This window comes from Octopus bimaculoides, chromosome 3, assembly GCF_046866305.1.
Source record: "Octopus bimaculoides isolate indiv1 chromosome 3, ASM4686630v1, whole genome shotgun sequence".
Lineage (NCBI taxonomy): Eukaryota > Metazoa > Mollusca > Cephalopoda > Octopoda > Octopodidae > Octopus > Octopus bimaculoides.
The window spans coordinates 1,183,732-1,196,734 of record NC_142930.1 but is presented as its reverse complement, the minus strand read 5'-3'; the positions used below and the strand labels follow the sequence as shown (position 1 = coordinate 1,196,734).

Sequence of the window (13,003 nt, the reverse complement as noted above, 5' to 3'; positions counted from 1 at the left end):
TAGTTTCAAGTTCAATCCCACTGTGTATATTGTAGCCCTGAGCCAACTAAAGCCTTGTAGGTAGATTGGTAGATGGAAACTGAAAGAAGCCGATTATGTGTGTGTGTATGCATTTGTGTGTGATAGTTGAAAATGAGTGGCACTCATAAAAATAGTTCCATTCCTTTCCAGTCTGGATTTGCTTGTAAATAGGTGATGGCTGTTGAGAAGAAGGACATTCAGCCAAAGAAAATCTGACTCCTGCAATCATGGAAAAGAGGATGTTAAATTGATGATGATGATGATGATAAAATGTTGTTACAAGTTCTTCACAGTTCTATACTTGTGTGTTCAGCTTCCACAGCCAAAAAAAAAACCCCCTCTTTTTTTTGGAACAATGGTAACCTGAGACTTCATTCTGTCTGTTGAAGTAGATTTTGTTATTGTGTTAAAATAATGTCACTGTTACAGGAATTGCCATGATTGAGTGGAATTAGTTGTGCATAATGTATTCTATCAACTTTTCAGGTCATGTATATATAAAAATGAGAACACAGGGCAACAGTATTGGAACAAGATGCAGCATGTGGAACCGGTTCCTCGTTTTGCACATCAATTAGTCTATGACCACCACAGGAAGGTTTGTAACACTGGCTTTTTTTGTTTGTTTGTGTTGTTGTTGTTATACTTTCAGTAGCACCAAAGAATCGTACCAAAATTGGTCGTTAATTTTAACAACCATTGTAAAAGCATCACACATATTACAATGGATTTTCAGGAAACAAAATTTGTGATTGAATTTGTATTTCACCAATCCGAGATAAAAGATTTCATGCTTTTTTCCCTTTTTCTATGGATCAGAAGTTAGGAGTTTAGTTTGATGGTCCCTGGAAATGTTGCTCTGTCCATCCCTCACCCACCCACACTTTATATTCTCCTCTCACTTCTACTCACCTTCTGTTTTGACAGTCAACCCTCGTACGTCATCACAACTATTTTATTTCATTCCACCTCCACCCTGACAAACCCTACCTCTCTTGCTTGCTCTAGCTCTTCTATAACCAAAAAAAAAACACCTCTTCTGTTCTGGCACCTTACTTTCATAGGGGCTCTCATCTCACAGCATAAATCCCCCACCTCCCCACCTCCCCACTGTGCCTTCCTCAGTCAGAGGAGACCATAGTCTTTCAGGCTGCAGGACAACTTCTCTGGTGCTGGTGCCATGAAACGAAGCACCCGATCCATGCTGTAAACTGTTTGGTGTTAGGAAAGACATAGAAACCATACCCAAAGCAGACATTTTGGCACCTGATGCAGTCTTCGGGACCCATCAGATCCTGTCAAACCATTCAACTCTTTTGCCAGCATGGAACATGGATGGTGACAGTGATGATGATGATGATATATAACTTAGTGAATCTCTTTGGAATAACTTCCCAACCAATATTTATTTAGCTTTTATTCTAGTTTTATTCACTAATTTAAAGAACAGGTTCTACAAATAGGAAAGAAAGGAAGATTATTTTTATGTTTCCCTTCAAGAATTATTCTATGCTTTCAGCAAAACAAGAACCAAAATCGTCTGCAATTTCTTCAGTCAATGGTTTCATCTTTTAGCTTTTTTTTTACTTGTCTTAATCATTGGACTGCGACCATGCTGGGGCTCCGCACTGAAGGGTTTTAGTCAAAGAAATCGATCCCAGGGTTTATCTTTTTTGAAGTCTGGTACTTATTCTATCCGTCTCATGTTACTGAACTGCTTAGTTACAGGAAGTTAACAAACCAACACCAAGTGGGAAGTGGACAAACGCAGATAGACGTGTATGTAAATATATACATACATACCATCATCATCATCGTTTAACATCCGCTTTCCCTGCTGGTTTGGCAGGTTTAGCAAATCAGCTGGATTATGTAAATATCACAAATCTCTGCCCCAGCTGCTGCTGCTAAGAGAATCATTGGGGTGTTGTAAAAAAAATACCTTGCAATGTTTCTGAGTTCAAATTCAACCAAAGTCAACATTGCCCTTCATTTCAAGGTCAATAAAATAAAGTGGTGGTGGTGGTGGTGGTGGTGGGGATGTAATCAACTGACCCCTATCCTTCAAAATTTCAGACTTTCTACCTATAGTAAAATCAATTGTTATAATCTACAAACGTGGATGTCTTTATGTATGACAATGTTTTCTACCTGTTAATTATATTTACGTATGTTTAAAACGATATTTCAGGTTCATTATCTATTTGGAGGAAACCCTGGAAAAGACAGTCTTCCTAAGATGAGGCTTGATGACTTCTGGGCCTTGAAGGTATACTTTGATACATTTTCTTCTCCTAATCATGAAAGCAATTTTTAAATAGATTTCTTCTAAATTCTTTTTTAATGTAACACAAATTTGTTTTGTTGAGGTTTATTTCTTCCTGTTTTCACGCGTGGCTGTGTAGGAGCTGTGTGTGCATGTACAGCTGGACCCTTCGCCAAATTCCTTCTTCAAGACACTCCCTAAGCTGCAGCTTTTCGTTAATACCATGCTTCTTATTATCCAGGATCATCATTTCACTTGTTATCTATCCTTCATCCATTAATACAATCCTCTCCTCATTGATCACCTCCCCCTCCCCCACCAAATTATCTCTCCTCTCCCAACCCCATGTCTCTCACCCTCCTTACACACAATGCCTGCCTTCCTCTTCCCCACCCACGACTACAACCTGCCTAACATCATATCATCTCTCTCTCTTGTCCTTCTCCTGTCTATTCTATCATTTGTTACCATTCTGCTGCTCTGCTCTGTCGCTCATCTTCTTCCTCTCCTTCCCCTCTCTCTTCTCTCATTGGTGCTACCCTAACTCTCCTTCTCTCTCATTCATTCCTCATCTGTTCCCCACCAATTCTCTTGCAACTATTTTAAATAATTAAAAGAACTGATGAGCTGGCAGAATCATTAACAAGTTGAATCAAATGATTAATGCCATTTCTTCCAACTCTTTGTGTTCTGAGCTCAAATCCCACCAAAGTCACCTTCGCCTTCCATCCTTTCAGGATGAATTAAATAAGGTATGAGTGAAGTATTGGGATTGATGTTCCCTCCTCCCTAAAATTGTTGGCCTTGTGCCAAAATTAGAAACCATTATTATTATTATTTAGTTAGCAGATATTTTGTCTTGAGGTTTGGTGACAACTCACCTCAAATCTCATGAATCTCTCTTTTTTAGGTGGCCGGTGCCAGTACTGCCTGACTGGCACATAAAAAGCACCATTTCAGTGTGAGCGATGTCAATGCAAGACTGTGCTGGTGACACATGAAAAGTGCCATAGGAACGTGGTTGATGCCAGTGCTACCTGACTGGTCCCATGCTGGTAGCACGTAAAAAGCACCCACTACACTCTCAGAGTAGTTGGCATTAGGAAGGGCATCCAGCTGTAGAAACCTTGCCAGATCAGATTGGAGCTTGGTGCAGCCTCCTGACTTGCCAGTTCGCAGTCAAATCGTCCAACCCATGCCAGCATGGAAAGTGGACGTTAAACGACGATGATGGTTCATTTCCTGCACGAGTAATTGCTGTCTTGGTCTTCCACAGTCTCCTCAGCTTTCTGGCTAGATCTTGATCATCATCATCATCATTTAACATATGTTTTCCATGCTGGCATGGGTTGGACGGTTTGACTGTGGTCTGGAGAGCCAGCAGCTGCACCAGGCTTCAATCTGATCTGGCAGAGTTTTCACAGCTGGATGCTCTTCCTAACACCAACCACTCCAAGAGTGTAGTGGGTGCTTTTTACGTGCCACCTGCACAAGGAGCCAGTCAGGTGGACCTGGCATCGATCACGTTCGAATAGTGCTTTTTATGTGCCACTGGCACAGGGGCCAGTCGGAGAGTACTAGCATCAGCCACGTTCAGATGGTGCTTTTATGTGCCACCAGCACAGGAGCCAGTCAGGAGAACCTGACATCGACTGCATTCAGATAATGCTTTCTCAATGCCACCGACATGGGAGATATTTCTCAATTTATTAAAATTTCTTTGGTATTGATTCTGCTTCGATAGGGAATTGCAAAATCTGTTACTGAGAACCAAACAGAACAGCTTAAGAGAGATCTTGGACAGAAGAGGGGGGGGGGGAAGACACACAGGAACAAAATGCAAAGGAAGTACAACCATAGGGGTGCAGAAGACTGCAAAGAGGAACTGAGACAAAGAATCAAAGCAGTGTCAGGTATAAAAAGAAAAAGGGGATACCAGCAGAATTAGACATTTCATAAACAATGAAAGACGATTCTATGAACAACTCCACAGTGAAGATTATTATTATTATTATTATTAGGCAAATTTCTACTGCATCACCTGCTACACCTCCATGTTGCTGAGGTACATGCAGCATTGTATTATTTGGGGGGGGGGGGGGCAAATTCTTCCTGGTATTGTATTACACCATTTTGTTTTGTTATGGGGGTCTGGTTGCAATCTTTTGTTGGATTACCAAAAAAAAAAAAAAAAAAACCAATTTTCTTCTTCATCCAATTATTATTATTATTATTATTATTATTATGGTAGCAAGGCAATGAGCTATCAGAGTCGTTAGCACACCAGGCAAAATGCTTAATGGCATTTCGCCAGTCGCTACGTTCTGAGTTCAAATTCCACTGAAGTTGGATTTGCCTTTCATCCTTTCGGGGTTGATAAATTAAGTACCAGTTGCGTACTGGGGTCGATGTAATTGTCTGGTCCCCTCCACCCAAATTCCAGGCTTTGTACCTTTAGTAGAAAGGATTATTGTTGCTGGTTATCATTAAATGCCTATCGGAGTAACTGATGCTTGCTTTTTGTTTTGTTTTCCAGTTGTCTCGGCCATCTCAGGAACATCTACTACGTAGGTGTATATATCTTATACGTAAATACAAGTTTCAAGAAATAGCTTATGATGACCCAGTAAAAGCAGTTACATATTTACAAACAGAACTAGCAGACATGGTGGATCATACAGATCCGGAAGAAACTAAACAAGTGAGATAGCCTCTCTTTTTCTCCCTCTCTTGTGTAGTCTCTTCTCTCTTTTCAATCCATATAAAGTGGAGTTTATCTTTGCTGTTGCAAGTGGAAGATTTTTAAAATATGAGGCACAGATTGTATGATTTGTGTGGTTAGGAAGTTTGTTTCCCAGACACATGGTTTCAGTCTCACTGTGTGAAATCTTTAGCAAGTGGATTAAGTGAATGGAAACTGAATGAAGTCTGTCGTGTGTGTGTGTCTTTGTAAAAGGATTGTCACAGTTATAAAAGCAGTATCACCCATTTCCAATATTCGGTGAGTAGCGAGGTCATTGCCAGTGCCACTGGGCTGGCTCCCATGCAGGTGGCACGTAAAAAACACCATTTTGAGCATGGCTTTTGCCAGTACCGCCTGACTGGCCTTTGTGCCAGTGGCACGTAAAAGCACTCACTACACTCTCAGAGTGGTTGATGTTAGGAAGGGCATCCAGCTGTAGAAACTCTGCCAGATCAGATTGGAGCCTGGTGCAGCCATCTGGTTCACCAGACCTCAGTCAAACCGTCCAACCCATGCCAGCATGGAAAGCGGATGTTAAACGATGATGATGATGATGATGATGTCTGACCATGGAGAAGTATTTACTTTCGTCGGAAACAGGTGAGGGTTGGCAACAGGAAGGGCATCTGGCAGTTGATGCAAGTATGGAAAAATGGATGTGAAAGGATGAGGAGAGCTGTGTAAAGAAGTGGCGATCTTTAAGTGTAGAGGGAACCTGTAGAAGAGGTAGACCCAGGAAGACATAGGACAAAGCAGTGAAGCACGATCTTCAAACGTTGGGCGTCATGGAGATGATGACAAGTGACTGAGACCCTTTTGGCGATATGCCGTGTTTGAGAAAACTGCCAAGTGAAATCATAGTCATCGCCTGTGTCAGGTAACTGGCCCCCATTGCACTGTGGGAGTGGTTGGCATTAGGAAGGACGTCCAACCCTGCCAAACCAGACTGGAACATAGTGCAGCTCTCCAGGTTACCAGTTCCAGTCAAACTGTCTAACCCATGCCAGCATGGAATGCAGACGTTAAACGATGATGATGATGATGATGATGATATATATATATATATATATAAGGAAAATAGGACAAGGTAGAAAATGCTAAAACAATTTTATTATGAAGAACATTTTAGTTCCGGTTTCAGTCTTTGCGACTTTTTCAACTTGTAAAGCAGGGAAAACGAATTGTGGAAAAATTAAATGAAATGTTTGTTTTAAAATATCTCCATAGTCTTCAAATAAAAGGGACATATTCCTCTTTTTCTGTGTCTCTCTCTTTTTCACTCTTGTAAAGTCTTGGTAGTAGCAGATGTAAAAGAATATTTGATATGAGGGATGTGAGTTCTTGGTTTTGATTGTTTAAGCAGCAGCAGCTGAGGAAGGAGAAGGAGTAGGAAAAGAAGAGAGAGAAGCAGAAAAAGACGGGAGTAGTATGACAGTAGTCATTAGGATGTTGGTAGAGCTTTCTTAAATGGTCAAGTGACCTAAAAGTGATCCTTTGTGGTTGGAATAGTAGTGATTGGAATTGTTCTGAATAAATTCATGGCTAGTGACTGTTCTGAATTTATCGTTTTTAATATTTGTGTGGGTTTTATTCTAAGGCCCTTGTAATAGTGTCATTTGTGGTGGGCGCATTCAAAAGGGATTTATATTTTGCGATAAAATATGACTCTTTGCTAATGTGTTGATTATAGGTTGCATCGTCCCTGAATTTATAAAGGGGAAAATTCTGAATTTGGGTTGTTAGTGACACAAATGTCAATGTGTTCTCTAAATGCTATATTTCCGTATTTCGAAATTTTAATCTGGAATCTATGTAGGGTCATCCTCTGGTGTAGACTGCTTTTTGGTTTGGCCTATGTATTGCTCTTGACACCCTGATCAAGTTAACACATATATTAGGTTTGCCAAAGCACATATGAAGTTCATTTTCACTGTAAAACGTTGACCTTGTTTGAAAGAGAACTCTGATCCCTCAATTAGGTTGATGCATGTACCACAGTTAGATCTTCCACATTTTTTTTACTGAAGGTTTCAATGTTGTTGACGAGTGTACTTGGGCTTGTGGTTGGAGACCTTTCATTGACTTGGGTTGTATTTTGCTCTTTATGATGGTCTGTGCGTTTGGAGGATTAGGTTCATTCTGTGGTCCCTTTTTTAGTAAGGGAATGTTCTGGAGGATGGTGTCGAAGGCTTCATTGTTAAGGGGGTTGTGTGTGGAGATGTATGGTAGGTGCTTTTGGTTGTAAATCCTTCTTTAGTTTGGAATGTCTGGATTTGTGCATGTTGAGTTGTAGGGCACGTTATAAGTTTATATCAATTAGTGAGGGTCAGTAGTTCCTACTGATGTGTATATCGTTTAGTTCGTGTCGAAAATGTCTCAATGACCGAAACTGGTACTAAAATGTATTTCATGATAAAATTATTTTAGCATTTTCTACCTTGTCTTATTTTGCTTATACATATCAACTCGTGTGTTCCTTTTCAACCTTCTACATAAATGTATATGTGTGTGTGTGTATATATATATACATATATACAGGCATGAGTAATAGAAAATGGATTGTACTACAAAATTGTTTCCATACATCATTAGACCCATAATATGTTGATGGGGGTGCTATAATTAACAGGTTCTGTAATCACTGTCATCTATCAAAGGTATCAGATATGTGCTTCTTTGGATGTTTGTTTTAAAGAAGTCCTTTGTTATATCATACTGTCATGTTGTCACTGAGTGTTGGAAGGAATACCCAAAGCAGTGTCTTCAGCAATTTGCACATAGGCTCTTTTATCTGCAAATAACACACTGCTTTGAATATTCTTGTACATATAGACACACACATGACAGGCTTCGTACAGTTTCTGTCTGTCAAATTTGCTGAGAGGCATTGGTTAAGCCTGAGTGTAAAAGTCATCCACAGTACTGTGCATAGGGATTGAACCTGAAAGCCTGTGCTTGTGAAGTAAACTTCTTAACCACACAACCATGCATGTAACTACAATCACTGACCATAAATATTGTTTGGATCTTCAATTAAATATTTTTTTGTTAAAATGTCAAAAGTAAAATCTCATTTTGTTATTTGGATTAAAATGTCTTTTTAATTGTTGTTCAGTTTCAGTTATTGGCATCAACATTGTTCAAAGATCAATCAGAAGATGAAGAGATGACAGAGAGTAAGAATTGATTTTCTTCTGTCTTTACCGTTTCTGTGCAATTGAATAACAAATGAGAAAGAGTGAATGAAAGACTCCTTTCCACCTCACTCAAAGTGAAAACAGTTTCTGTGTAGTATTTAAGTAGATGTGGTTAAATGGCCAGAAAGCATGGTGTCCCTAGTCTTTGCCTGTAAAATGTTTCTTTTATGTACAACAGAACATATCTGGAGGCTGTTTTTATCTGCGTTGGGATGATTGTAACCACTTAAGGTATGTCTGGACAGAAGAATTGCAGAGAACGGCGGTTTCATGTTTTGATTCTCACTGGAATGTTCTGTGTATCCTCCTTAAATATCTACACATTCCTTAATATTAATGAGGAAAATAAACTAAATAGACCTATTAGCCTATTTTAGCCCTTTTTCTAGGCAGCTGGATGAGATATTATTAATTTACTGGTTTGTTTTCTTTCATTGCAACTATGCACTATAGAACAGATCTGTGTTCTACATTGCAGCATATGGCAGAATCGTTAGCATGCTGGACGAAGTGCATAGCGGTATTTTGCCCGTCGTTACGTTCTGAGTTCAAATTTCACCAAGGTCGACTTTGCCTTTCATCCTTTTGGGGTCAATAAAATAAGTACCAGTGAAACACTGGGGTCTATGTAATCGACTAGTCCCCTCCCCCCAAATTTCAGGCCTTGTGCTTTAAGTAGAAAGGATTTTATATAGGACAAGGCTATGTTATGAGGATTATAAGCAATTTATCTATAGCAAAGGTTGGCAAATTGATTAGTATTGACACCTGATACAATTTGAAGCATAGATATAACAGATATTGATCCTTAAGGATTTATATTGATAAATAGCTGAAACAATTTGAAGCATAAACGGTGTTGAATTTTTAGCAAACTGAATCTAGATGAGTGCAAGTAATTTAAGGCTAAAACTCACTAATTTCTAGCCAAATATTCTTGTGCACTCTAAGCACAAGGCCCGAAATTTTGTGGGAAGGGGCCAGTCGATTAGATCAACCCCAATACACAGCTGGTACTTAATTTATCAAACTCCCAAAAGGATCAAAAGCAAAATTGACCTCGGCAGAATTTGAACTGAGAATGTAAAGACAGATGAAACACTGCTAAGCATTTTGCCCGGTCTACTAACGTTTCTGCCAAATATTTGATGCAAAGACTAGTATTCACCAAACATATATTTCACTTTAAATATTCCAACTATATCAATATGACTGAATTTTTATTGTTCTTTATCAATTTCATTAAATTTCTGTAAGTATTTCTTACTAAAAAGTGGTAAAGACACAATAAATGAAAGGAATTATTGTTTGTAAATGGAGAAATGTTTTTATTTATTATATTTAAAAAGAAATTTACATGGTCTCTGAAACTTGGTGAAGTCCTTGGCCTTGCCAGCTCCTGTGAAGTCGTCCAACCCTTGCCAGCATGGAAAACAGACGTTAAATGTCAATGACACAATGGGGGTTGATTCCATGAAAGGGTTAATTAATAAGCTTGCCACCCCTTCTTTTGTACTATTTGTCTTTGGAAAATAAGATGGAACAGCTGTTTTGATCCTTATGAGGATCTTCATCAGCCATCGTCTCCATTCTTTACCTATCAACACCTCAGTAAAATATTTATGAGACCCCGGGAGCAGGGATTGAGGTGCAATCAACCACAAGGACACGAGTTTAAACCTTCTTCCAGCCAATGTAACCTATCTTAGCCAGGATACATAACTCTGGTCTACTTTGCCACACTGAAAGCTTGGTTCCGTTTTTAGTTTATAATATAGGACCCTAGGCCATAAACAGCGATTTTCTCTGACAGAGATCAACCCCAGCCTTTTTACTGAAACACACCCAGGGTCCTTTAGTAAAGTTTCTTCAGTTGCTGTTGTTGTTGGAATTTAAAAACTGCTGTTTGGGATTATGTATGATTCTTGAAATGAAGATGATTTTATTGACCATCCAACATGTTTTCAGAATATTCTTGCTTTCACAGTTTTGGTTCTGCTCATACAGTTGTAAAGAACAAGGATTGAGATGTGCTCAGTGGTGAGTGGCAGCACGGGAAGGAGAGCAGCCATATAATAAACCTGGAGACAAAATTCAGAGAGGGAGGAGGGTGAAGAGAGAGAGAGATGGATAGCAGAGGGTTGTGGTGGTGAGAAGCCATCAACAGAAGATAGGACAGGGTGATAAAAATGAATGTAAAAAAACAAAATGGAAATCACTTTTATAGAAGTAATTTTTCACATTGGATTTAAGAAACTTACAAATAGCCAAAGTACACATTCAATCTTTATGTTGGTCTCTGTATTGTATTGTATTTTTTATTGTTGTAAACTATTTATTTGTATTTCTGTATTTATTTCAGCTGATGTGGAAGTAAGCAAACATTTTCACAGTAGGACCCGACTGTTTGATTTATTGGTGAATTATTTCCCTGAAAATATGACTCAACCAAAAGGCAATCTCATCGATCTGATAACCCTCAAGTGACTGAACAGATCCGTTTGAGCCGCCGCCGCCTTTTTTTTCCTCCGGCCTAACCACCGCCACCACTGCTGTTACTGCTGCCACCGTCGTTGTCATCACACACACAGACACTCCTATACATACACTCAAACTTCTAGGAAAGTTGAGAGAGACCCAGTGATGCTTCTCAGACAGTTCCTTCCTTCTTTCTATCCTTGACTTTTGGGACAATTAAAAGACACCCCCCCCCCCTCCAACAACCATCAACAGCTGAAGTAAAACAGTTTAGATTTAAAAAAAAGAAAATTTTTAACTTAATTTCTTTTTTTTTTTTTTTTGTGTGCATCTCTCAGTTTCTGATAAGTGTATGTTTTTTTTTTTTGTTCAATGCACACTCACAACATCATATACCCTCTTTATGAACACCGGTGTGTATATATACAGTCTGGATGTGTATATATACAATTGATGAAGGCTGTACGTTTGTGCAACTGTGAACATAAGGATTTCTGCTATACAATGACAATTCTATCTCAACCTCTCACACTTGTCAACATCTTCATCCAACATCAATGGTTTTTCAGTTCTCACCTCGTCTCTCTTTTCTAGTCTTCCTCTTTTGCCATCAAACAGTTCATTCTTTATTGCCCTCTTCCTAGTCCAAATACTAATCACAAAAAATATGACCATTTTTATGGTTTCAAGTCATAAAAATCTTGATTCTGTGGTGTTTTATAAATAACACATTTTCTAATCTTTTTCTTCTTTTCGTTGTTTTGACTTTCATTAATTTTTATGAAAAGAAAAAATGTTTAAGTTTCAGACAAATTGTTAAGTCCAAGGATGACCAACCTGGTGGATTATTGTTTGTAATTCCAGGATTGTCTTAAAATCTTATAAATTATGGATTTCAAGAAATTGTTTTTTAAATATATTAATGTTAGTGCTTGTTTGATTGTTTGCATTGTATTAATATACAATATACTAATATTTAGAGATAAGCAAGAGTAGTGTTCATATTACTCAGAGGTAAACAAAATATCATTTTTTCTGATTTTTATTTCCTCCATTAATATATTTTTTTATTTCCTCTGGTAACTTCCCAACACGTTTGGTCTCATACTCTTTACTGAACAATCTGTTGTTACTAATAATATCTCTATTACTACTACGTCAGCTTTCTTCTTTCACAACTGTTTTACTTCACCAAATCCATCTTTTGTCCCTCACACTCAACACACCACTTGTACAACCATTCTCTCCACCACCCCTACTCCCCTCCCAGCCTTTCTCTCTGGTCTTGATAAAAATCTATCCTTGTGTTTCCCTGTGTTTTTCTTCCTTTCATTCAATTGTTTCAGTTTCTTGGATTTAAATTATATTTTGTTTCCCTTATCAAATCAAAACAAGTTATTTATTTGGGGAGAAAACAAAAAAAAAAGAATAACGTTTGCACTTGTTCTTCTTAATCTCTAAATATTTTGAGACTTTCAGGAAATGCTGAGCAAACTTGAGAAATCATTTTGTGTTTCAAACAAAAACAAAGAAAACAGACTGCAGCAGACGTTGGTGGTGTTAACAAAATGGTTTTCTGTTTTTATTCTGGGTAACTTTTCCAATAATTTGAAATGATTGTCACCTTCTTGCATAAACTTGGAAGCAGTTGAATATTATCCAACATTAAATTTGCTCATTTTCACCTGTTGGCATTCAGTAATTGACTTTTAGGTGGGAATTATCATCATAAAATGGAAAATTTTTTTCACTGGCGCCAAACAAAAAGAAATTACTCCTCCGTGTAAAATAAATTTTAAAATATTATTTCTCAGTTTATTTTGTAATTTTCAGTTACAAAAAAACACATCCCTTTTGTATGTTTCCATCTATCATTAATGTTTCCAAGAAAACAGCCAAAAATATCACTTTTTAATTAAGACAAAGTAATTAATCTCCCTAAATAATACTTTCATTGCATCAGAACTTCTTGTCTAAAGAATATTAAAAAAAAAACCTCTAAAACCTAGAAAGCTTGAGACTTGTTAGTGTTCTGCCATCACTGCTTTATTTGCAGAGCAGCAGGTTTTGAGACGAATCCCTATTCGATGTGGGTTTCATCAGATTTTCATGTCAGAAGTATTTTGCTATTTAAAAAAAAATGGGGTGAAAGAACTGTATTTCAGTAACTGTGATAATGAAGTTAAATTGCTGACACCCACTTTTTAAATTATTATTCTTTTTTGTTTCAAAATCGAAGAATAGATTTTATAAAATTCAATAAATATTAAAAACTTCCAATAAAAATAAAATCAATTT

General features: G+C 37.9%; 1 protein-coding gene across 2 annotated transcripts in view; it reads left to right on the top strand.

Moving 5' to 3' along the window:
• The window catches only part of LOC106867326 (muskelin), a 47,164-nt gene extending 34,653 nt beyond the window's left edge, over nt 1-12,511 (top strand). Inside the window, exons 17-21 of one of the 2 annotated variants that reach the window (XM_014912166.3) lie at nt 508-619; nt 2,213-2,290; nt 4,824-4,988; nt 8,146-8,206; nt 10,590-12,511. In XM_014912166.3, coding sequence (XP_014767652.1) covers nt 508-619; nt 2,213-2,290; nt 4,824-4,988; nt 8,146-8,206; nt 10,590-10,714 — 541 coding nt within the window. In that variant the 3' untranslated portion in view covers nt 10,715-12,511. Of the gene's footprint in view, nt 1-507; nt 620-2,212; nt 3,343-3,751; nt 4,485-4,823; nt 4,989-8,145; nt 8,207-10,589 lie in introns of those variants that run through there. The other variant, XR_016240950.1, reaches the window with a different exon arrangement.
• Nucleotides 12,512-13,003: the final 492 nt, after the last annotated feature.